Here is a 23946-nt window from a genome sequence, read left to right on the forward strand (position 1 = left end):
CAGAGCAGATCAGGGCTCGGAGCAGACCAAGGCCCGGAGCAGATCAAGGCCGGAGCAGATCAAGGCCCGGAGCAGATCAAGGCCCAGAGCAGATCAAGGTGCAGCGCTGATCAGGGCTCAGAGCAGATCAAGGCCCAGATAGAACAAGGTGCAGATAGATCAGGGCTGAGAGCAGATCAAGGCCCAGAAAGAACAAGGTGCAGATAGATCAGGGCTCAGAACAGATCAAGACTCAGAGCAGATCAAGGCCCAGAGCAGATCAAGGCCCAGAGCAGATCAAGGCTCAGATAGATCAAGGTGCAGATAGATCAAGGCTCAGAGCAGATCAAGGCCCAGATAGATTAAGACTCAGAGCAGATCAAGGCCCAGAGCAGATCAGGACACAGCACAGATCCGGACCCAGAGATCAAGACTCAGAGCAGATCAAGGCGCAGCGTAGATCAGGGCTCGGAGCAGGTTAAGGCACAGTGCAGATCAGGACGAAGCACAGATGCAGGGCCAACCAGCTAGCAGCTCCTGTTTGATGAGGGCGGGGGTTGAGCCCGGTAGAGGACGTGCAGCTGGGGACCCTTCCTCGTCTCCCCCACCCCCAGAGTGGCTGGGGGCTGGCCGAGATGCTGGGCCTCACTGTGGCCCTTCCCCTCGCGGCGATGTCCCTCATCACGGGGCGGCCGGGGTGGTCGTGCCCTCTGCGGGACCTCGGGGCTGGAGGCTAGAAAGCGGCTCAGTGTGTGGCCGGGGCTGAGTCGGTTCTTTCTTGCAGCCACCCCGAGCAAGCTGACGGCAGAGGCCAGCTCCACGCCTTTGCCGAGGTCGACCGCCCTGCCCCGAGAGTCGCCCGGGCTCGGCCAGGCAACCACAATGCCGGTACGTGGGTCAGCCCGACCGAGGACAGGCCACGTGACAGCAGTGTCACTTAGAGATCGAGTGTGGGGTGGGAGCACTGGAATGTAATTTTCAATGATTTTATACCCAGACTAACATGGATATATATCCATCTCCATAGAGTACAAAATTTAAATGATTTTCATAAAAAACTCACAACTTCACATCTGGGGCCTCCCTCACCCCCAGGTACCCCGGGAGTCCACGGGTAGGATCCTCCCCTCCCAAGTACTCCAGTGAAAATATCCGAGAAGCGCGGTGTAGACGATAACGCACCCCTCCTGTATCAGGCAGTGTCCCTCGTATGTGCCAGCCCTCTCCAAACCTTCAGGGACAGGCCTCTGAGAAAGTTCATGGCCGCGTGCAGAGTCCTCGGCACACGGCGTTCTGGTCATCGACTGCTACGTAACAAACAGCCCAAACCTAGTGACACAAAACCGTCTTCCAGTCACGGTCGCGGTTCTCTGGGTCGGGAATTCAGAAAGGGTGCAGTAGGGGACGTACCCTCTCCGCCCCGAGATCCTGAGGCCTCGCTGGTGGTGGTGGCTGGAGCGGCTGGGGGGGGGGCAGCCACGTCCCAGATGGCGACGTCATGCACAGAGGACGCATTTACAGCAGCCTCTCAGGGCCTCGGCCTCTCTCAGCCGAGTGCCTGGGTCCCCGGGGGCCCCGTCAGGCGCATGCTTTCTACGGGCGCTGGGCCGAGGCCGCGCTGCCCCCTGGGGGCCAGCCTCGGGGTCCCTCTTGGCCGTGCTTGGCGGTCAGCAGTCACCGGTCCAGCCATCGTCAAGGGGAGGCACGCAACCCGACCTCCTCTTTTAGATGGTAGGAGCGTAGAAGAATTTTAGGGGCTACATTCAGATGGTGGCCAAATACGTTATACCTGCCCCTTGCTGGCCTTTTGGGGATGGGAGTCACCGTGCCACTTCCCCGCGTGCCCTCGTTATTAAAGTTAGGTACACCATGCTCCGAAAGCTTGGGTTACAAATTAAAAAGAAAATAAAGCAAATTTTAAGAACGGAAAAAGGAATAGCTTGGGTTACCAATTTTCCATGAGTCAGCCACCTCTGCGTGCTCTTGGAAGCTGTCGTTCTTCCCGAAGGCTGCTGTCCCCTCCCCGTGGGGCAGGGAGCGCCAGCCCTCTGCTGGGATTTCGCACTCAGAGCAGAGGGCCCCTTTTGTCATTTCCTCTGCTGTCGTCCAGGCTGACACTGTCCATCTTGGCTGGTTTTCAGTGTCCCCTAGGGACTGCTGAAAGTTGTGTGGTAAATTCAGATGATTCCTTTTGCTTTTCTTTTAAAAACAAAATAGCCCGTGAAGCGGAGGATTTCATTTCTGGTGTCCAGCCCTTGCGCCCACAAGCCATCACTCAGCCGGGGAAGGAGTCGAGGAGGGAGGGGCCTGGAGGGAGCGGTCAGGCTGGGGCAGGTGGCCGCTGCTCTGCACAACACACTGCTGAGGAAGGAATCGCAGGTCCCGAGCCACCCTGGGGCCCGCTCAGGCCCCCTGCACCCAGTCCCATTCCCTGCATCCCCGTGTGGGGAGCAGGCTTCCCCACCCTTTCCCCAGAGATGATGCCGGAACCTTCCAGAAGCCTTGCAGAAATGCAAGTGCAGAAGGGCCTCCTCCTTGGGCCCCCACCCCCGTGTCGCCCTGAGGCAGCGCTGGCTAACGCCTCCCTCTCCTCCCCCAGGCTCCCCTGCCTTCCCAGTCCTCCCGGGACCTGGCGCCCCAGCTGCTGCCTCAGACCATTTTGCACAGCCCGCCCGTGCCCATGTCGCAGGTGAGTGCGCGACGCGGGGAGAGGGACAGCCTGGTGGCGCCTCCCAGACGGTGTGCGTCCGCCCTGGGCTTGGGGCTGCCTCCGTGCTGCTGAGTAGCTCACCCCCCCCCCAGAGCCTCGAACCTGGGCCCAAGATGGGGCGCTTGGTGCCCCCAGGGCTCAGGGGGCCGCGTTGAGCCCGCACCTTCGGAGGCCCCCACCCGGGTCTGGTCTTGTCCAGATACAGCCCCACGTTCTTCTCTGGGCCTGCTTTCCAGTCATTTTAATGGACTCTGCTCTTCCCTTGGCACTTTCCCACGCTCCTCACTTTCTACTACCCCAGATTGGCCGTGATATTTCAGGCAAGGGCTGAGTTAGAGCGAATGTCACAGGAAGACTCTCCAAGGATCTAGAAGCTGTGACTCCGCTGCTATAAATATCACATGGGTTTTTAAAAGCTACGTCTTGCTGAGTCATTCAAGCCTTGTTGCAGCAGCCTCGGGCGCGTTACTGCCTGGGCCAGCCCACGAGCCGGGTGTTAGGGAAGCGGAGGTGACTGCGGACCCCCTCGTGCTTTAGGGCAAGGAGGCGACTGCAAACGCCCTCGCCTTTTAGGGCGCAGTGCTCAGGTGAGCCCAGGCCTGTAAACACGCATGCCTGGCTGTGTGTTTTCACTGAATCGTTAAGAAACTCTTCTGCTGTGGCAAGTCCCGGTGGCTTCCCTGAGGAGGCGACCCCCGAGCTGGGTGGGCGGTGGGTGGAGAGAAGACACACGCTGACACTTGCTGCTTGCTAGTTAGGCCTGGTTAGTGATGTAAAAGCTACTCACCCCAACGCTACTAACTAAAATGTCTATCTTCAGCCTCATGAGGCAACAAAAAAATCAGGATCATCTTTTCCTCTTCTAACTGCCCAGGCGTATTTGGTATTAATTAGTAACTTTTTCAATCCAGAGGCTCATGGATTCCCGTCACCCCGCACCTTGCATAATAAAGAACGCCCGAGTTTATTAGCCGTAAGGGAGCAGCTCGGGAATTCCAGTGTTTCGTTTGTTCGACTTCGTTTTACTTAATGGCAACCGCGCTTGGTTTGTTCGAGGTACTGGACTCACTAAGAAGCATAGCCTTAGGGACAGGCTTGGGTAAAACAGACCTCTGAGTCCGGCTTCTCTTCCCATGCCCACCCGTGGGCAGCAGCGGGATTCTCTGCAGCTTTCCCCCTCTCCCTTCGCCTGTGCTGCCCCGTAGCACCCCGTGCAGGGAAGGAGAAGAATAAAAGCCCCCACCTGGAAAATGGTCATCTGGGTCACCGGCGCTTTTCCAAAAAGCTTCTTTTGCTTCTCACTGTGTTTCTCAAATGTTTCCACGTTAGAGTAGATCTCTCTTCTTTCTCAGAAGTGGCTAACGACGGGTGTCCTAGAATGCCTTGGAAAAATAAGAAAAATCCTACAAGTGTCTGACACTTGTTCCGCGTGGCGCTGGCTCCGCTGGGCCCCGCAGACTGGCCGGCCCCCACGGCGAGCAGCCCCTGCCTCCTGGCGCCGTGGGAGGTGTGGCGCCTGGGCTTTCCGTGTCCTGACCTCGTAGGGCCCACCACAGAAACTCCGTGTGCTTTCCTTCCCCAAACGCCTCATAGAGCTGCTTGTCTTTCCTCCTCAATCTCATTCTTTCCAAATCCCAGCCGGGGCTTGAATCACCTTCTGTGAGGCAGGCGGTCGAGGCCCAGGACTTTTAAACTCATGCTCAGCGGCACATCCTTCCTTTTGGATGAGGTCAGATGGCCAAGCCACCGATGGGGGCCGGGGGGCATGGCAAAGCCTGTGGACCCAGCCCTGAGAACCTGGTTCACTCTTGGGCCCCGTCACCGTCCAGCTGCACCGCCTTGAGCGGCCGCCTCCGTCTGTGGGATGGGGTGACGGGGCACAAGGGGCTTCACACGTCCGCCTGCCAGGTCAGTGCCTGGCACAGGGGGTCTCAGCCAGTGGCAGCACCTGCCATTCCTGTTGTGGTTTGTTCTTATGGTGGCCCTGCTGCTCCAAAAACTGCAGTCAGTTATCCCACCCTCCAGGATGGCTTGTGGGGTCCCCTTTCTCCCCCGCCCCCTCCCGTGCAGATTAAAGGGCACAAAAGAGGCTTCTGGGAGCCTCTGAAAAGACAGTGGGTTCCCCAGGACCGGGGGCCTTCAGGGTGGAGATAGAGGGGATGGGCTGGAGCCGCTGTGAACGAAGTAGAGGGGCGGCCCCCAGCCCAGCAAACTCGTTTTCCTCAGCAAACAGGAGGTGCAGGGGCTCCAAGCCCTCAGGGATGAGGGAGGGCCAGCCCGGGGCGATGCTGTCCCACACTTCCTGCCAGGACAGAGCCCGGCGGGGAGTGACGGGCGAGCCGGGGCGCAGGGCTCCCGTGGGGCATCCCAAAGCCGGCCGTGCGCGGGAAGAGGCGAGCAGATGGTTGCCCTCCTGCCGGCCTCTACCCGTCATCTCCGGGCTCGCGGCAGGTGCCTCCTCTTTCCTCTCCTCGGCCCGTTTCGCACGTTGTGGCCCGTGGGCCTGGGAAGGCGAGGGGCCGCAGGTGGGTGGGGAGAACGGGGCTTCCATGGAACATACCAGCAAATCAAAGCCCATTCACCTCTGTGGGTGGTTCCATGAGCAGCCTGCCTGCTGCCGGACTCAGGGGTGGGATAATGACAGGGCCAAGAAACGCCAGCGAAGCTGTCACATACAAATGCCCGTGCCCCCGAAGTGGGGGGAGAAAAAGGATTCTCTGATGCCCTGCTTTGGGCGTTCACCTCCAAAACACATTGTCCGACTGAGTCTGGACTCTTGCAAAATCGAGCCTCTGTTCTCTGGCCTTCACCGGCTGCAGCGGAGAGAGTTAGGGCTGCAGAGTCCGTTGGGCCTGCTATGAGGTTAGAATCCAGCCGAGAATGCTCACCGTGGCCCCTCACCAGTCGTGGGGCTGCTTGGGTGTTCTTAGAAGGATAGATATGGGAATGGAAGTCAGAATGTGGACGGCGGATCAAAACAGCAGCAAAGCTCCAGAAACATCACTTGACAGGCTGAAAGAACCAGGAAAAAGATCTTCCAGGGTTTAGGACACCAGGTGAAGCCTGGACAGCACCCAGAGGAGGAAGGGACAAAGGAGGGAACCGTGGGGACAGGACTGTGAGCTGAAACCAGCGGCCGCTGTTACCAGCACCCTCCCCACCCCGGAGTTCTCGGGCCTCTGGGCCTGTGGCCACAGACAAAGGGGGCTCCAGGGATCCACCGCCCCAGGAAAGGGCAGAGAGAGGGACACAGCCTAAGGCTGCCTCAGCTTGTGACCCACAAGTTTGGTCTGCTGTGTCCCACCAGCCCGCACCGTGGTTTGCCCTGGGAGCCGGCACAGGGCTGGAGAAATCCCACCACTGCGACCTCCCTCTCTTCTAGCCTGGACTGATTGTTGAGGACGTACCACCCCAGGAAAGGGAAGGAAAGGACACAGCCAAAGGCTGACTCAGCTTTTGACTTTCAGATTTGGACTTAGGTGTCCAGGAGCCCTTCCAGGCCAGGTGGGGCGCACTATTGTTTCCTTGGGAGCCCAAAAGGGGCTAAAGATAAACCACCTTCCCAATCTCCTTCTCTAACTGGGTCTGATTTTTGAGGGCTCAGAGGGGAGTGGAGGTATTTCTACCCAGGAAAGTGAAGGGGGCTGCAGGAGAAGGCTGGAGAACTGTCTCAGAGAAAGTTTGAATGACAAGGCTCTCAGCCTCCAGGCTGGAAGCTCTATCACCTTGATCCTGTCTGTGTTGTAACAAATACACTCCAACCAGGCATTGAACTGAGAGCCGCCATCTGTTGGCAGACCAAGGAAGCACATGTGAGAAAATTGAAAATAAGTAAGAGGCTTTTTCCCACCTCTACAGCCTCCCTCCCAAAGGCCCTAGGAATTGAGTCTACAACCAATAACTGGGTCCACAGCCAGTTTTGAGCAACCAGCCGGGACAATCCTAACAATCCAGGTCGAGCCAGGAATCAAAGAGCAGTGGTAACACAGAGCCTCCTGCCACTAAATCCTACAAAAGAAAAAGAAATTGAGCATCTGAGTAGGTAAACTACATCCTATTTAGATGCCTAGACATCAGCAAAAAATTATAAGCCATACTAAGAAAACAGAAGACATGGCTCAAAAAAAGGAATATAAAGTCAAAGCCCAAGAAGAGATCCAGGATTTGAGAGAAATAATTAGCAAGGTGGGCACAAATTTCCAAAATCAAATTAATGATTTGAAAGAGAATATGGCAAGAGATAAATAACATGAGGAAGGCATTGAGGGGGGTGGATGTGGCTTAATCAGTTGGGCATCCACTTACCACACGGGAGGTCCTGGGTTTGGGTCTTAGTGCCTCCTAAAGAAGATAAGCAGGCAACCATAGCAAGAGCTGGATGTCTGCACCTGCCACAACAAGAACTAGATGCCCTACAATGAGAGCTAGACACCGCACCCCACTTCAACCAGCAGACGTGTAAAGCAGATGCTGCAGGCCAGTGGACATCACAGCCCGTAGGGAGCAGATGTGGCTCAGGCCACTGGGCATTCGCCTCTCATGTGGGAGGTCCCAGGTTCAGTTCCTGGTGCCTCCTGGAGAAGTAAGCAAACAATGAGCAGACAGACAAAGAGAACCATCAGGGGAGGGGGAGATAATAAATAAATAAATAAAGTAAAAAATAAGTCTTAAAAAAAAAAAAGGGCATTGAACAAGCTCAAAGAAGAATGTGAAATCCTGAACAGAAAAGTTAACAGAGCTCATGGGAATGAAGGGCACAATAGGTAAGATCAAAAACACATTAGAGGCATACAACAGCAGGCTCAAAATAATAGAAGAAAGAATAAGTGAGATAGAAGATAGAACAGCTGAAATTGAAGAGAGTAAAGAATGGGAAAAATTGAGCAGGGGCTCAGTGAGCTGAACGACAATATAAAACAAAATAGCATATGTGTCATGGGAGTTCCAGAAGGAGAAGAGAAGGGAAAGGGGGCAGAAAGAGTACTGGAGGAAATAATATCTGAAAATTTCCCAACTCTCACAAAAGAAATGAACTTACATGTCCAAGAAGCCCACCATACCCCTGTCAGAATAAATCTGAATAGACCTACCCCAAAGCACATACTACTCAGAATGTCAAATGTCAAAGACAAAGAGAAAATTCTGAGAGCAGCAAGGGAGAAGCAAACCATCTCATACAAGGAACACTTAGTAAGACTTAGGGTGGATTTCTCATGAAAAACAATGGAGGCGAGAAAACAGTGGTATGATACAATTAGTATGCTGAAAGAGAAAAACTGCCAGCTGAGAATTCTTTATTGAGCAAACTTGTCCTTCAAATGTGAAGATGAGTATAAAATATTCACAATCAAACAGAAACTGAGTTTGCAAAAAAGAATCCACCTTTGGAGGAAATATTAAAGGAAGCCTTAGAACCTGAAATAAAAAGACAGGAGAGAGAGGTCTGGAGGACAGTATAGAAAAAAGAATAACAGGAAGGATAACCAAAAAAGTAAAAAGACAAAAATATGATACAACATATGAAAACCAAAAAATAAAATGGTAGAAGCAATTAATGCATTTACAGTAATATCATTGAAGGTGAATGGATTAAACTCCCCAATCAAAAGATAGAGGCTGACAGACTGGATAAAACACCATGAGCCATCCATATGCTGCTTACAAGAAACTAACCTTTACACCCAGGGATACAAACCAGCTGAAAGTGAAAGGTTGGGAAAAGATATGCTTTAAAAAGTAATGAAAAAAAGAGCAGGGGTAGCTATGTTAATATCAGACAAAATAGATTTTAAATGCAAAATATTTTTAAGAGATAGAAGGCCATTATTTATTCATAAAAGGGACACTCCACCAGGAAGATATAACAGACATAAATATCTATGCACCGAAACAGGGTGCCCCAAAATACATGAGACAAACTCTGGCAAAAGTAAAGAAAGAAGTATACATCTTTACAATAATTGTTAGAGACTTCAACACCCCACTCACATCATTAGATAGAACAACTAGACAGAAGATCAACAAGGAAACAGAGAACTTGAACAATATGATAAACAAGTTAGACCTAACACACATATACAGAATACTGCATCCAAACTCAGCAGGTTATACATTCTCCTCAAGTGCCCATGGATTTTCCTCCAGGATAGACCACATTAGGGCACAATGCAACTCTCAATAAATATAAAAAGATTGAAATTATACAAAGCATCTTCTCACATCATAACAGACTAAAACTGGAAATCAATTATAGACAGGAAAAAAGTAACCACAAATGTGTATAGGCTGAACAACGCACTTCTAAATAATCAGTGGGTCAAAGAAGAAATTGCAAGTGAAATTAGTAAATATATTGAGACAAATGAAAATGAGACGCAACTTATCAAAACTTATGGATGGGGAAGCAGCTGTGGCTCAAGCAATGGAGCTCCTGTTTACCATGTGGAGGACCCAGGTTTGATCCCCAGGACCTCCTGATTTAAAAAAAAGAAAAAGAAAAAAGGCATTCCAGACATGCATGGTGAGATGCAGGCCCCAGTGCAGCACGGAGATGCGCAGACCCCTGCACAGCAAAGTGACACACCAAGAAGACGATGACACAACCAGATAGAAAAAAAACCAAACTTATAGGAAACAGTGAAAGCAGTCTTTAGAGGGAAATTTATAGCCCTAAATGTCTATATTAAAAAAGAAGAAAGAGCTAAACTCAAAGATTTAACTAAGCAACTAGAGAAATTAGAAAAAGAACAGTAAACCAATTCCAAAGCAAGCAGAAGGAAAGAAATAATAAAGATTAGAACAGAAATAAATGGAATTGAGAACAAAATAACAACAGAGAAAATCAACAAAACCAAAAGCTGGGACTTTGAGAAGACCAATAAAATTGACAAACCTCTAGCTAGACTAACAAAGAATACAAATAAATACATTCAGAAATGAAAGGGGGGAAGTTACGACTGGCCCCACAGAAATGAAAAGGATCATAAGAGGATATTATGAGAAACTGTATGCCAACAAACTAGACAACCTAGATTAAATGCACAAACAATCTACACTGATGTTACAAGAAATACAAGAATTTAACAAACCAATCACATTTAAAGAGATTGTATCTGTCATGAAAAATCTCCCAGCAAAGAAAAGTCCAGGGCCAGATGGCTTCACAGGTGAATTCTACTATGCATTTTGAAAAGAACTAACACCAATTCTGTTTAAACTCTTCCAAAAAAAATGAAGAGGAGCCAAATAACCCAACACATTTTATGAAGCCAACATCACCCTAATACCAAAGCCAGATAAAGATACTACAAGAAAAGAAAATTACAGTCCATTCTCTCTAATGAACACAGATGCAAAATTTCTCCAACAAAATACTTGCAGATTGAATCCTACAGCATATCAAAAGACTTATACATTTCAACCAAGTGGGATTGATTCCTGGTATGCAAGGCTGGTTCAGCATAAGAAAATCAATCAACATAATATACTACATTAACAAACTGAAGGGAAAAAGTCACATGGACATCTCAGTCGACACAGAAAAGGCATTTGATCAAATCCAGCATCTTTTTTTTGATAAAAACACTTTAAAAGATAGGAATAGAAGGAAAATTCCTCAATCTGATAAAAGGCATATATGGCAAACCCACTCCAACATCATACTCAATGGGGAAAGGCTGAAAGCTTTCCCTCTAAGATCCGGAACTAGACGGGGATGCCCTCTGTCCCCATTGTTATTCAGTATTGTACTAGAAGTCTAGCTGGGCAATTACACAAGAAAAAAGAACTAATGGCATCCAAATAGGAGAAGAGGAAGTAAAACTTTCACTGTTTGTGGATGACACTTAGAAAATTCTGAAGTTTCCACAGCAAAACTACTGGAGCTAATAAATGAGTTCAGAAAATGGCAGGATACAAGATCAACACACAAAAATCAATAATGTTTTTGTACACTAGTACTGAACAATCTGAGGGGGAAATAAGGGGGGAAATTCCATTTACAATAGCAACAAAAAGATTCAAATACCTAGGAATTAATTTAACCAAAGAATTACAGGACCTATATGCAGAAAACTAAAGAAACAATGCTAAATTTTAAAAGATCTAAACAAATGGAAAGACGTTCCACGTTCATGGATTGGAAGAATAAATATCATGAAGATATCACTCTTACCCAAACTGATTTATAGATTCAATGCAAATCCAATCAAAATCCCAGCAGCCTACTTTACAGAATTAGAAAAGGCAATTACCAAATTCATTTGGAAGGGAAAGTGCACCCGAATAGGCAAAAGCATTCTAAAAAGGAAGAGTGACGTGGGAGGAATTTCACTGCCTGACCTTGAAGCATATTACAAAGCTATAGTGGTCAAAACAGCATGGTACTGGCATAAATATAGACACATCCATGAGTGGAATAGAATTAAGAGTGCAGAAATAATCCCTCAACTATACGGTCAACTTATTTTTTGACAAATCTACCAAGTCCATGTTAATGGGACAAAACAGTCTCTTCAACAAATGGTGCTGGGAGAACTGGGTATCTATAACTAAAAGAATGAAAGAGGACCCCTGTCTCACTCCCCACACAAGAATCAACTCAAAATGGATCGAAGACCTAAATGTAAAAGCCAGGATCGTAAAACTACTAGAAGAAAATGTAGGGAAGTATCTTCAAGACCTTGTAGTAGGTGGTGGTTTCTTGGACCTTACACCCAAAGCACACGCAACAAAATAAAAAATAGATAAATGGGACCTCCTCAAAATTAAACACTTCTGCACCTCCCAGGACTTTGTCAAAAGGGTGAAAAGGCAGCCAACTCAATGAGAGAAAATATTTGGAAAACACATGTCCAATAAAGGTTTAATATCCAGGATATATGAAGAGATGTTACAATTCAACAATAAAAAGACATACAACCCAATTTTAAAAATTAGCAAAAGACTTGAATAGACATTTGTCCAAAGAAATGCAAATGGCAAAAAAACACATGGAAAAATGCTCAATATCATTCATGATGAGGGAAATGCAAATCAAAACTACAATGAGATATCATTTCACACCTCTCAAAATTGCCACTATTGAAAAGACAAGAACTACAAGAGTTGGAGAGATGTGGAGGGATAGGAACACTTATTCACTGTTGGTGGGAATGTAGAATGGTACAGCCACTGTGGAGCACTGTTTGGCAGTTCCTAAAGAAATTGAGTATAGGTTTGCCACATAACCCTGCAATACCACTCGTGGGTATATACTTAGAAGAACTGAGAGCAGTGACATGAACAGACATCTGCACTCCGATGTTCATAGTGGCATTATTCACAATTCCCAAAAGGTGGAAACAACCCAGGTGTCCATCAACCGATGACTGGATAAACAAACTGTGCTGTATTCACTTGATCAAATATTATGCAGCTGTAAGAAGAAATGAAGTTAGAAATCATATGACAACATGGATGAACCTGGAGGACATTATGTTGAGCGAAGCAAGCCAGACACAAAAGGAGAAATACTTTATGATTGCATCACTATGAACCAAATATATTGTGTAACATATTGTATAATTCAAAAAAATATTGTATGTTACCAGTTCATTGAATTGAGAAATGTCTTTATTCAACAGTGTTTTTATTTTTTAATTGTTTATATTTTCAGTTCTTAAATGTACAAAATAAAGTTTTAAAAAAGGATTCCACAGGAAAAAGATGGGCAGGAGTTTCTAAGACATGAAAGAAAAGATAGTAAAGAATATGGTTTGTTTAAAATGTGATTTATCTATTCAACAACCATCATGGAAGCCGATGCAATGAATACCAGGTACTTTCCATTACTGATTCATGTAATCTTTATGAATCCTATGAAGGTAGATCCTATTATCTTAATTTTTACCCATAAAGAAACTGAGTTTAGTTATTGTGCAAGATAAAAAAGCTGGTAAGTCATGGAAGCAGAATTCAAACCCATAGCCCTGTCCTTAACCGCATACTCCATTCTACTCATTTAAAAAAAATAGCAGCAAAGCTCTGTCTGCAAAGCTGGATTAACTCTTTCGTCTGTTTGTGGTTTTTTGTTCGGCTTTCCGCCTCCACCTTGCAGTTCTCGGCGCAGTTCAGCATGTTTCAGACCATCAAGGACCAGCTGGAGCAGCGGACGCGCGTCCTGCAGGCCAACATCCGCTGGCAGCAGGAGGAGCTGCACAAGATCCAGGAGCAGCTCTGCCTGGTCCAGGAGTCCAACGTGCAGGTGAGCCTCTGACGTGCGCATGCGCCAGCGCCCCCAGCGAGCCGGCAGCCTCCGGGGCCTGGCCCGCCTGAGCGCACGCGCTCGTTGTATTAATGCACGAAACGACAAGGGGAACTGCGCCCCCTCGCATGAGTTCATTGTATTAACGCACGGAGGGCATGGCGCCTCCCATGCGTTCGTTGTATTAATGCACAGAGAGCACGGGGAACTGCGCCCCCCACGCGCTCGTTGTACTGATGCACAGAGGGCACGGGGAACTGCGCCCCCCACGCGCTCGTTGTACTGATGCACAGAGGGCACGGGGAACTGCGCCCCCCACGCGCTCGTTGTACTGATGCACAGAGGGCACGGGGAACTGCGCCCCCCACGCGCTCTTTGTATTAATGCACGGAGAGCACGGGGAACTGCGCCCCCCCACACGCGCTCGTTGTATTAATGAACGGAGGGCACGGGGATCAGCGCCCCCCACGCGCTCTTTGTATTAATGCACGGACGGCACGGGGAACTGCTCCCCCTCCGCCACCCCCGGCAGGTGCGGCCACCCTGGCAGGCGCGACCTCCCCCTGGCGGCTGGTCCCCTCACCCCGCCGTGCTGCCCCGCCGCCCGCGTGGCCGCCTGTGCGGGGCCGGCCGCGGGGGCTGGGGGCTCCTTCCCCCCGAGAAGGGTAAATGGAGGGGGCGGGGCCCCCCCGGAGGCCGCCGCCCCGCTCCCTCTGAAGCGTCCGAGAGGCTCTCTAGAGGAAATCGCTTTATAGAAGGGGTTTCTCCCGAGGATCAGTTCTTTCTTAGCAAGTGTCAGTGGTGACAGCCCAGGATTTTTCTCTTCCGGGAAAAAAAAAGAAAAGGCATTCTTGGGGGCCAGGCTTCCATGCAGATGTCGCTCCAGCTCCACGGAGTTGCGCGGAGACTGTGCACACCCCTTCCGAGAGCAGCCTGGGGGCCGTGGCCCGGGCGCCGGCGCCGCACCTCCGCCCCTGCCCGCCGCTCCCCTGAACACGCGGCCCAGCGCGTGGGAACACCCCGGCAGCCCGGGCACCACCAGGGCACAGCGGCAGAGCACGTGCTGAAGGGGACATGGGGTGGAGGAGTTTGTGGGCGGCGGAGCCGGCTGGCCCCCCAGAGGGGGCCCTCGGCCTTCCCACAGGCCCCCTGCCCTCTCCCCGCCCCAGCATGGCCCTCACTCTCCTAAGAACAGGGCCCAGCATAGGGCCACCCGGTCCCACCCCACTCCCAGCCAGGTGGACAGGTGTGCTTGCAGGTGCAGAGACGGCCAAGACACTCGGAGGGGCTGCTTAGCGCAGCTTCCCTCTCCCCGCCGCTTCAGCTGCACCCAGGAAATGGATAATGGCCTGTGTCCGCCATTACAGTGGCATGCAGGACAGTTCCAGTGTCCCCAGAATGCCCCATGTTACACCTGTTCTTCCCTCTCCTTGCCCTCAGAACATCTGGCGGCCACTGCCTCTCCATCAAGGTTACCAGCTCTTCCATTGCTAGAAAAGTAGTGAGTCTCCTTGGGTCCATAGTTGCACCCCCCCTTAGGTTTGCTCATTCCCCAATCTTGAGGATTTGGGATGGTGACGCCCACTCTGCTTCTGACCGAGAGGGGGCTCAGGCCCCGTGGGGCAGACGGATGGAGCTGTCTTGCAGCTGTAGATAAAAATGGAGTCGTGGAAGTGCCACCGTCACTTTGACTTACTACCCAGCTGGAATCGTTCCCCACTGAGCCTGGGCTGGGTCAGGAGCCCGGAACTTGCTTGACTCCATTTACTTTAATGGGATTTTTACACTAACAGGAAGGAGAAATGGAGCCAGAGACTGCTGAAAGGCAGGCAGGCGTATTAACATCCTCCTTTTATATTTCCTGCCCTTTCAACATTAAAGCTGAATTTTAAAATAACAGGGAACATCAGGTGATCTTTTCACGCCTCGTGCTGAAGGATTGTTTTTCTCCCTCCGGCCCACTCCACCGTGTTAACCCCCAAAGCACCAGTGCCACAAGAGCGCCCCCGTTCCCTAAGGGCTGAGAGTGGAGCTAAAGCCCAGAGAGCAGCCCCCAGGGCATGCCCTCCCCGTTTTCATCCCAGAGACCTTATCTTGGTGGAATTTTCCAGAGAACATGGAAATCCACAGAAAGTGAAACCAGAGAACATTCCCCTCGCAGTCTGCCGACTTGCTTTTTGCAAGTTTAAAGACTTTATTATATTGAGAAATACTTACCCATCCCCCAAAAAAGGTCTTTGTTTAAAAAAAACAAAAAACTTGTGTGACAAGTATAAAAATCAGCAGGAATAAATCAATCCAGCCAAAAAGCAAGTGAGGAGTGAGGTTAAATAAGAATGCCAAAATGCCAATAATGTTGATCATTCTTAGTGATGGTCCATAAGGGTGCATTATAGTATTGCTCTACTTTTGTGTACTTCTGAAATGTGCTGTAATAAGTATTTTTTTTAAGTAAGCAGATAAGAATAATAAAAAATCTCATGACTGTAGAACTAGTTCTTGAAAATTAGAAATTTTTTTTTTCCTCTGGTAACTTCTCCACTTGAATGAGGGATCAGTTTTTTCTGGTGGTTTCTATAAAATTGGCCCCAACACCCTCTTAAAAAATCATCTTCTTAAGCCATAAAATTCTACTTGATTGTGGATAAAGCAAGTGTGGCTGTGCCCAGCAGCACGCCCGGGTATCCGATACAAAGTCCTCCATCGGATTGTGGTGGGCTTTTCTACTTTAATTCATGGTTTGGATCTTTTATCAAGACAGCATGTGCTTGTGAAGCTTGCTAAGCGTAACTTTTTCAAAAAAGCTCAGTCACATGGCAGCGGTCCTCTAGGGAGGCTGGTGTTGGCCCCTAGATGGGGTCAAAGTCCTACTGAAAGCCTTTGTCCCCCTTTGGGACAGTGGGAGGTGCAGGGTAGCTGCGTCCTGCTCTCCTTTTGTAGGAGCATGTGCTCCCTCTGCTGGCTCTTCAAAGGACACCTGTAGCAGTGGAAGATGACATGTGGTTTTGCTTAGTTTTTCCATCCATCCATCTGCCCATCCACCCATCCATCCATCCATCCATCCTTCCATCCATTATATACCAGACACATAGTTAGGCACTGTGCGGCTACAAAGACAAATATGACAAGATTTGTGCTCTCAAAGTATATAGTCAGGTCATAGAGGCAGAGGAAGCAGTCTGCTTAACACAACACAACCTAACATAACACAGACAAAATAGTTTGCCATTCTTTGAGCAGAGAGCTCAATTATTTGTTCTTTCATTAAAAGTTTGTTCATTACATTAATTCACTTATATATAAATAGTATTTATATATCCAAAAAGGCAAAGGAGCAAAAAGCTCCTTTTGAGATTTTAAATAGAATTGTTATCGAACATTTTTTTAATTGAACACTTACTTTGTTTCAGGGACTTTATATGCATTAATCTCACTGCTTCATGAGGTATGTGCTGTTAATGTCACTGTTTTATTAATGAGGAGACTGAGGTCCTGAGATGTTATAAAAGATGCCCAACATTAAACCACTGGTAGATGGTGGAGTTGGAATTTGACCTGAGGAGTAACTGATTTAAGCTAGGTTAGACTGCCTCTCATCAATAAAGGCTGTGTGTATTTGCACTCTTATCAGAAGGTGAATGGTTTCCTACCAGAAAAATGTGTGCATGTGTCTGGTTATTGGGTTTTTGCTGCAGTAAAGTGACCTCACTCGACCTACTATAAATAAGCCATATTATAACAGGTAGCTGCTGAGACTGCAAAAAGTGCCAATCGTCAAACATGTGGGTACTGAATTTGAGCCAGTGGAGTCCCAGAAAGTTCTTCTTAGCTTCTGCAGTGACAAAGAGCCCCCATTCAAACAGGCAGGATTCTCTGTTGGGGCATGAGTGGCAGGAAAGGGAGATCAAGTGGTGCGGCAGAAGAGGCAGTACGTGGGAACTAGTCCCAGCTCAGCTGCCCACTGGCCCCGGGCCTCTGGGACCTGGTGCACCCCAGCTATGAGCTAGACTTCCCGCCTGCGTCTCCCCCACGGTCCTGCAGGCCCTAGTTCCATGCCAGCCCTTGCACAGCCCCTCTGTGGTTCAGCAAATGCGGCCCAGCCTGTCCTGTACTCCTGTGCTAGCTGTGGTGCTGCGCCGCACAGGGGACGTGAAGACTGGGGTTAAAATGCCAGAGTGCCTGCCCCCTGGAAGGCCTGGACCCGAGTGGAACATCGCGTGTCAATTATCAAGCTACAGATAATGTCACTGGAAGTTTTAATTGTCCTAGAGGGACTTTTGTTAGAAGAGCTAGTGACAGACCTTTAAGTTATTACATTTATCAAAGTTGTTCTTAAACCTTTAGGATCAACTGATAGGTAATATTTTATTTATATTTCTACTCATTTAATCTAAAAATAAAGCTTTCGATTTTTTTGTATACAATTTGTTTATAAGTTTAACAAATTCTAAATAAACAATATCTACCTAAGTCACTACTTTACAGAGTTAATACAAATCTTTAAAACATTTAAAGTACCTAACAAGGCAAACTTTTAAACCTAAGAAGTAAAATCTGATGTACTTAAGGATTCTTTTAAATCAAATTTATATGAAATAAATTAGAGTTCTCATCAACATTTAAACATGCTTTGCAGACTTCATCAGATTCTCAAAACTTCCCAATTAAAATCACCAGGCTTATCTATCTCAGGCTTTTAAATGTTTAAACCATCTTAAATAGCAAAACATACAGAGATCGTCATATTACAAGACTTACTTTTAAACAAAACATTCCAGTCCGTGGATTTGCTGTGACATCATCACCTCGGTACTTACTTGCTTTCTGGGACTGCAGCGTCCCTTTACCTACATCAGGCCACGGGAGCAGACTTGGTGTCTCAGACTGGGAGAAATGGGCGGGAGATTCCCATGCATATGTGGGCACAGACTGGTCACCCGGGGCCAGCCCTCCTGCGCAGGCCACAGATCAGCCAGCGCTTGGCCCCCTGACCTTTCTAGCCACAGGACAGTTCTCCCTTCTAATGAGACGCAATGAGCCAACCTGGACTTGATGAAGTTATTTATGAAGCAGTTTAATTCACACTGTTGAAAAGCTCAGTGCCTAGATGTAGCCTTCATGGAGGCAGGGATGGTGCCTCTCTGACCCACCACTCTATCTCCAGTGCCTGGCCCCATGCTTGCTTCATCACAGGTACTGGACATCTAGTTGTCAAGTGAATGAACCCTTCCCAGACAGATTAGTCAGAGCAGGCAAGAAACTCAGAGGATCGTGGGGCAGAGAACTCAGAGGGGCGTGGTCACGGAGCAAAGGCATTTCTGTTTTGCTTCCAGATGTTTCTGCAGCAGCCGGCTGTATCCCTGAGTTTCAGCAACCCCCAGCGGCCCGAGGCCCAGCAGCAATTACAGCCCAGGTCGGCTGCAGCGTCCCAGCCACAGCTTGTGTCGAGCCCCCAACTTACAGGGCAAATTGCCTCTGCCCAGATCACAAACCAGCACCTGCTTAGAGAGTCGAGTGGGATATCAAACCAGGTAAATGCACTTTCTCCAAATTTGGGCCTTGCCGTTAGAGCAGATGTATGAAGACTCACTTGATACCCGAAGCCTACTGAGTCGATCCATTACAGACCTGCAATTGTTAGGGTGGAGGTTTTTGTTTTTCTCTTTTTCCTTCAGTTTGAAGCCACAAGCGTATCAGCTTCCTCCTGTGTGTTGTCAAGGTCCACCTCAGTTCCTCTCTTGCCTTTAAAGGCATCTGGCAGCTGAAAATTTCAGTGCTGGTCCGGAGTTGGGTTGAAGGTAGACGTGGACATGCCAGACACACCCACAGGAGCAGCCATGTGGCCTCCTCGTTGCCCCATCATCCATGTGACGTCCCAGCCTGTGCACTGCCCCTTTCCCCAGGGCCTCCAGCTCTGCCAGGTCCCCCAGATTTCCTGCCACACGCATCTCAGCCATCACCACTCCCTGCAAGTGCCCCGTGACCTCGCAATCTGTCCTGGTTACCAGTCGAGGAGAAGGGGGTTGAGGAGGCCCGACCCCTGCTGCTGGAAGTCCACAGAGGGGAAGGCAGGACACAGTGGAGCTTCCCGCGCTTCTCAAACCTCTTCTCTTCACAGACGCTTTTGAGGGCTCACCAGGCCCCAAGGAACAGAGATGATGAAGAATAGTCCTTAGCTTCAAGGGCCTTCCCACCTAATGGGGCTCAGGCACTTAGGTGAACTTACAGTGCAGTGCGGATAAGCACGTAGAGAGGGTTTAGTCCATCTTACCCAGCTGTAGGGGGTCTAATTTAAAATACAGCCTTTTGAGTCTAAAGCTCATCAGAAAAATTAATGGGTGAGAATAGCCAAGGAGAGCTTTGGAAAAGGAGAAAACTGAGACAGGACTTAAAGAATCTGATACTCAAACATTTTTTTTAAAAAGCTGTAAGAATTCAAGCCACCGCATAAATGGACAGTGAGTGAAACAGAAGAGAAAACCCAAAGGCTAACCTAAGCACATCCCCTCATTCACTTATTATTTCATTCAACAAACAGTCCTGAGCACTCACGGCATGCCAGGCACTGAATTCTAAGCATTGAGGTACAGCAGGGACCAAAACGGTGAAGTGGGTGGGGGAGAATCTGTGACCCAAGTGGGGAGAAGAACAAGGGAAAACTGGAGTACACCAAAGGGCGGTGTGGGAATGCTGTGGAGATGGACAGTGGGCTGCAGTTTTAACTAGGGTGGCCAAGAAGGCCCCGCGGAGAGGGCAACCTGTGGGCAAAGACCTGGAGGGGCTCGAGAATGATCCATATTGCTAAGAGCATTCCAGAAAGCGTGCCTGAGGCAGGAGAGGCCTGGGGAGTTGGAAAAGCAGCAGGGAGTGAGTATGTCAGGAGAGCAGCGTGCCAGAAGAAAGGAGGCCAGCTCAGCACATGTGGTGCCTTGTCCCAAGGGAATCAACCCAATGGGGGAGGCAGACACGAGCCAGCTAACTCAATAAATAGCCCATGGGCCCCAGGTGAGAGGCACAGCCCGGCTGGGTGGAAGGAGGAGGTTCTGGCAAGTTCTTCCAGAGCTGACGCTTGAGGTGAGTCCTATTTTCTCATTAAAATGATGCTGCAGGGCCCCAAGCCAGGGCGGAGCTCACAGATCCTGCAGAGCAGCGGCCCGGCAGCCGGTGGCCTGACTCCCCACTTCAGTGCCCCCACCGTGCTCCCGACTTTGAGCCTGACAGCCCCTGCTTCTGCCACCCAGGACGCCAGCCCGTGCCAGCCCGGCCCGGACTTCAGCCACGACCGGCAGCTGAGGTAGGGGGCTGGCCTTGAGGGGCTTAGAGACCCACACCCAAAGGCCACCGCCGCCAGGACTCGACAGGAGAGGGTGGTGGCCCAGGAAGGGCGGCAGGGACAAGTGTGTGCGCCGCACTCCGCCCCGTGCCGCTGAGCCCCCTGTCCTCTGCTGCAGGCTGCTGCTGAGCCAGCCCATCCAGCCCATGATGCCCGGCTCCTGTGACGCTAGGCCGCCCTCCGAGGTCGCCAGGACAGGACGGCAAGTCAAGTGCGTGGGGCCCGCGAGCAGGAGGGACGCAGAGGAGTGCCTCCGGCTGGCCCGGGGCTGGCGAGGGCTGGGCACGGGCCTGGGCTGGGGGCCTCGCTCTGACCATGCACCGCACACAGGTCCCCGGGGCCGTGCCCTCCGGAGAAGTCCTTCCTCATAAAGCTCTTCTTTCCACACGTCCCACCGCAGGCTGTTGAAGCAGGTGACACCTTGAAACAAGTCCTCATATCCCCAGTTTGTCACCTTCAGATGTCTTGATGCATCTTAAGCCTCCGCCCTCAGGGCCATCCCCTAGTAGATGTACCCCCTTCCTCAGGGGCCTCCCCCAGCTCCAGCCGACACTCAGGGCAGCAGCAAATCCCACTGCGGGATGTTGAAACCCCAGGCAGGTAGGGCCCCCCATCCCTGCTTCCCCAGCCCCTTCTCCACTTGTATGCCACCCCCCACGCAGCAGCAGCTGTGCTCAGCTGCTTATTTTCTAGGGACAGAGGTTGCTGGAGATACATGGGAACACAATTTAGAAGCTGCTGGGAAAGAGTCTCTTGCCCTTTGAAATGAGGCAGAAATAGAAACGTCTCGCAGGCGTCTTCATGGGAAGAGCGCTGCTTTCTTTGTGGCAGTGGCTCGGGAGGTAGGGAGGCCCCTGGCAACGCCTGCTGTGCCAGCGAGGGCCCCTGGGCTGCCTGCCCAGAAGCCCTTCCTCCTGTGGCTCCTTCAGCTGGGCTGGGCATTTCCGAGGGTCAGGGCTGCAGGTGCACTCTACACTTAATCCGGTAAAAGCCGCGAGGGAGGAGCACTCTCCGTTTTTATCAGTGAGCAGATGGAGGACTGAAGAGGTGCCCGAGAACCAGGCCCTGCAGGGCTCAGGCCCCCAGCACGCACCCGCACAGCCCCTGGGTGATACTCTGGGAGACCTGGCCCCCGACACTTCCAGGCCAGCCCTCGGTGTCTTGTTTTGGCCCTGGGGCGGTATACCCTGTGGGAAGTCTTCTTTAGAATTCTCTGAGTGTCTCAACTAGGCAGGGTTTTCCTGTTCCTTGTTTTTGCCTGTTCTTCCTATGTTCTCCCAAATAAGTGGAAAGCAAGGTTCCTGTTAAATCCCTTCCTAGCGATGCTAAAAATGCAGTAAACTAGGCAAAAAAGAAGAAGAAGAAAGAAATTCTTCCCTCTGCCAACTCTAACTGCCATTTCTGGTCAGCCCAGTAATTCCTACCCTCCCATCTCCCCAGCAGACTCACCCAGACATGACTTGGCAGCTCCATCTTCCAGGGTGTCAGGGTCTGCCTCTCACAGATGCTGCTGCACGGGAGGTTACAGACGGCCCTGGAGAGAGAAATGACCTCTCTAAAATACAATGCAAAGTGGACTTTTCTGTCGTGTCTCTAAACATCCAATCCCTGTCTCTTTCTTCCAGAGCATTCCTAGCAGGCCTTGCTCCCACTCCTTGCTGGTGGACCCTGCCAGCAGCTCTTCTTTCTCAAAAGCTTTCCCCTTCCCATGTGAAACCCAACAGGTACCCACAGAGCCAGGCCGTGTTTGCAAATCCCGACGTGCACACCTCCAGCAGCAGCGCCTCAACCCCCGTCCTGCTGATGGGACAAGCGGTGCTTCACCCCAGCTTCTCCACCTCCCAGCCGACCGCCCTGCAGCCCACCCAGGCCCAGCAGCAGCCGCAACACTACCTGCAGGTGGGAGCCAGGGCGGGGGGAGCCTGGTGGTGGGGCCCATGTAGGCAGGGCCACCTCTAGAGGCCTTTCCCCCCTGGCTGGCTTCCAAGGTTGTTCTAAGAGCTGCCAGGGCAGACAGAAGCCCCAGGAAGAGTCACCTCTGCTTGTTCCTAAAGCTTAGATAAAATGTATAAAGCTGGTACATGTGGGGTGAGAAATTAGGAATCTGTTATTATGCTTTATATGGTTATGGACTTAAAAGGTCCATTTTTAAAAAGTACTTTCTATTAAGATTCTGCATCTTAAGATTTCCCTATCTTTTAGAGCAAAAGTCAGACATTGATTACAACATTTGTCGGATTTGTCGATATGTTTATAGACAGTCTCATACAAAGATAAAATTAAATCACATTTAGGTAAAGATTTATCCAACTGCATTAATGAACACAATAATGATCCCTGAAATTGGGGCTTTCCAGGAAAATTTAGGGTGTACTTCCACGTGGCCACTACTTACAAGGCAGAAACGACTTCCAGCAGCTGCCCAGTGTACTGGAAGGCGGGTGAGGGCCCCAGGTGTGGTGGTTGCCATGGTGCCCAGCTGTCCCTCACCCTCTCCCCAGGGCGTCCCTCCTTGTCGGGCCCTGGCCCTCCTGCCGGGCTTCCTCCCCTGGCTGTAACAACACCAGGCCGAGGCGCGGCCTGCCAAGCTTGGACACCTCCAAAACCGTGGGAGAGATGTGTGACTAAGATGGAGTTCTGGAGATGTAATTCAGTGCCAGCATTGCCAAACCACCTGTGGTAGAGTCTTAAAATCAACTTGACCCCAGCCTAGTAGGAGTCAAGCCAAGGGTTTTACTTTGTAGATCCTGTCTGTTCAAGGACCCAGACACGGTTTGGATGGGAAGTGGTGAAGGGAGAAGGCAGTGATGGCGTGGGAGAGGATCGAGGCCTGCACGGGGTTCTTTGGTTGCAGCAGCCAGAGCGCGTGCAGGTGCCTCTTCTGTGCCACATGCCCTCCTAAGGATGCAAAGAGCTCTCAGGCATCCTGGCTGCTCCGAGCAACCTCCCAGTCCAGGGTGGGGACACGGGACACCACAGAGCAAGGTCACTTAGCACAAGCTGGCCATGTGCATGACGTGCTGAGGGAGCCAGCTGGGGGTTAGCGCAGAGTGAGAGCCTATAGGGAGGAAGGAGGCTGATGACTGGGTTGGCTCGGGGAGCACCTGAAGGGTGGGAGACCGCAGGGGAAGGAACACTTACCAGAGGCTGAGGCAGGGGGCGCCTGGGGCAGCTTTGAAGACAGAGGGTGGACTGCGTTACTTGGCGGGGAGATTTCATGGAAGAGAATCATGGGAGATAAGATCACAAGTCCCAAAGTCAGGGTTTAACCATTTGAAGCTTCTGAACTTCAAATTAGAATGTTTCCTAGTAGATGCTGGTGAGGGCAGTGTTTGGAAGGAGCAATGGGGCCAGCGGCTGTCAGTGAAAAGGATGCAGACTAGATGTGTATTTGTAGCCTGCACTATCGAGGATCCACGAGTGGTCCCAGCTTCTGGCATTCAGAACCGTGCCTGCTCCACCCAGGTCATCTGAGGTCACCATGTGCTTGGGAAGCCACTCCCCACAGCCTCCTCCTGGCCCTGTAGGAACCCCCAGTGTGGGAGAGCTTAGAGTCTTCCCCGCCCCAAACCCCAGCACCTACAGGCCTACAGCGCCACCTCTCCCCCTTGGTCCCCCAGCCATCTGAGGAGGTCCGCTACCATCTAGCCATGCCTGCGTCCCGCCCCCTGGTTCTGTGCA

At 50.5% G+C, this 23946-nt stretch overlaps 1 protein-coding gene and 1 long non-coding RNA gene across 12 annotated transcripts in view; one reads left to right on the forward strand and one right to left on the reverse strand.

The window, feature by feature from the left end:
* Window positions 1–23946, forward strand: part of NPAS2 (neuronal PAS domain protein 2) — a 166107-nt gene that overhangs the window by 140794 nt on the left and 1367 nt on the right. For 3 of the 7 annotated variants that reach the window (XM_058278198.2, XM_058278200.2, XM_071208739.1), the window contains exons 14-20: window positions 764–867; window positions 2579–2668; window positions 12786–12932; window positions 18266–18463; window positions 20042–20226; window positions 20384–20476; window positions 21990–22164. In XM_058278198.2, the coding sequence (XP_058134181.1) occupies window positions 764–867; window positions 2579–2668; window positions 12786–12932; window positions 18266–18463; window positions 20042–20226; window positions 20384–20476; window positions 21990–22164 (992 nt within the window). Of the gene's footprint in view, window positions 1–763; window positions 868–2578; window positions 2669–12785; window positions 12933–18265; window positions 18464–20041; window positions 20227–20383; window positions 20679–21989; window positions 22165–23946 lie in introns of all 7 variants that reach the window. The other 4 variants (XM_058278199.2, XM_058278202.2, XM_071208740.1 and 1 more) reach the window with 2 other exon arrangements.
* The window catches only part of LOC139436739 (uncharacterized), a 34037-nt gene that overhangs the window by 6191 nt on the left and 3900 nt on the right, over window positions 1–23946 (reverse strand). The window contains exons 3-5 of one of the 5 annotated variants that reach the window (XR_011646073.1): window positions 21715–21799; window positions 3933–4071; window positions 1929–2340 (exon numbers count right to left, since the gene is read on the reverse strand). This is a non-coding gene — a long non-coding RNA (uncharacterized lncRNA). Of the gene's footprint in view, window positions 1–1928; window positions 2341–3932; window positions 4072–15093; window positions 15910–21714; window positions 21800–23406; window positions 23438–23946 lie in introns of those variants that run through there. The other 4 variants (XR_011646074.1, XR_011646072.1, XR_011646071.1 and 1 more) reach the window with 4 other exon arrangements.

Source organism: Dasypus novemcinctus, chromosome 17 (genome assembly GCF_030445035.2).
Source record: "Dasypus novemcinctus isolate mDasNov1 chromosome 17, mDasNov1.1.hap2, whole genome shotgun sequence".
Taxonomy (NCBI): Eukaryota; Metazoa; Chordata; class Mammalia; order Cingulata; family Dasypodidae; genus Dasypus; species Dasypus novemcinctus.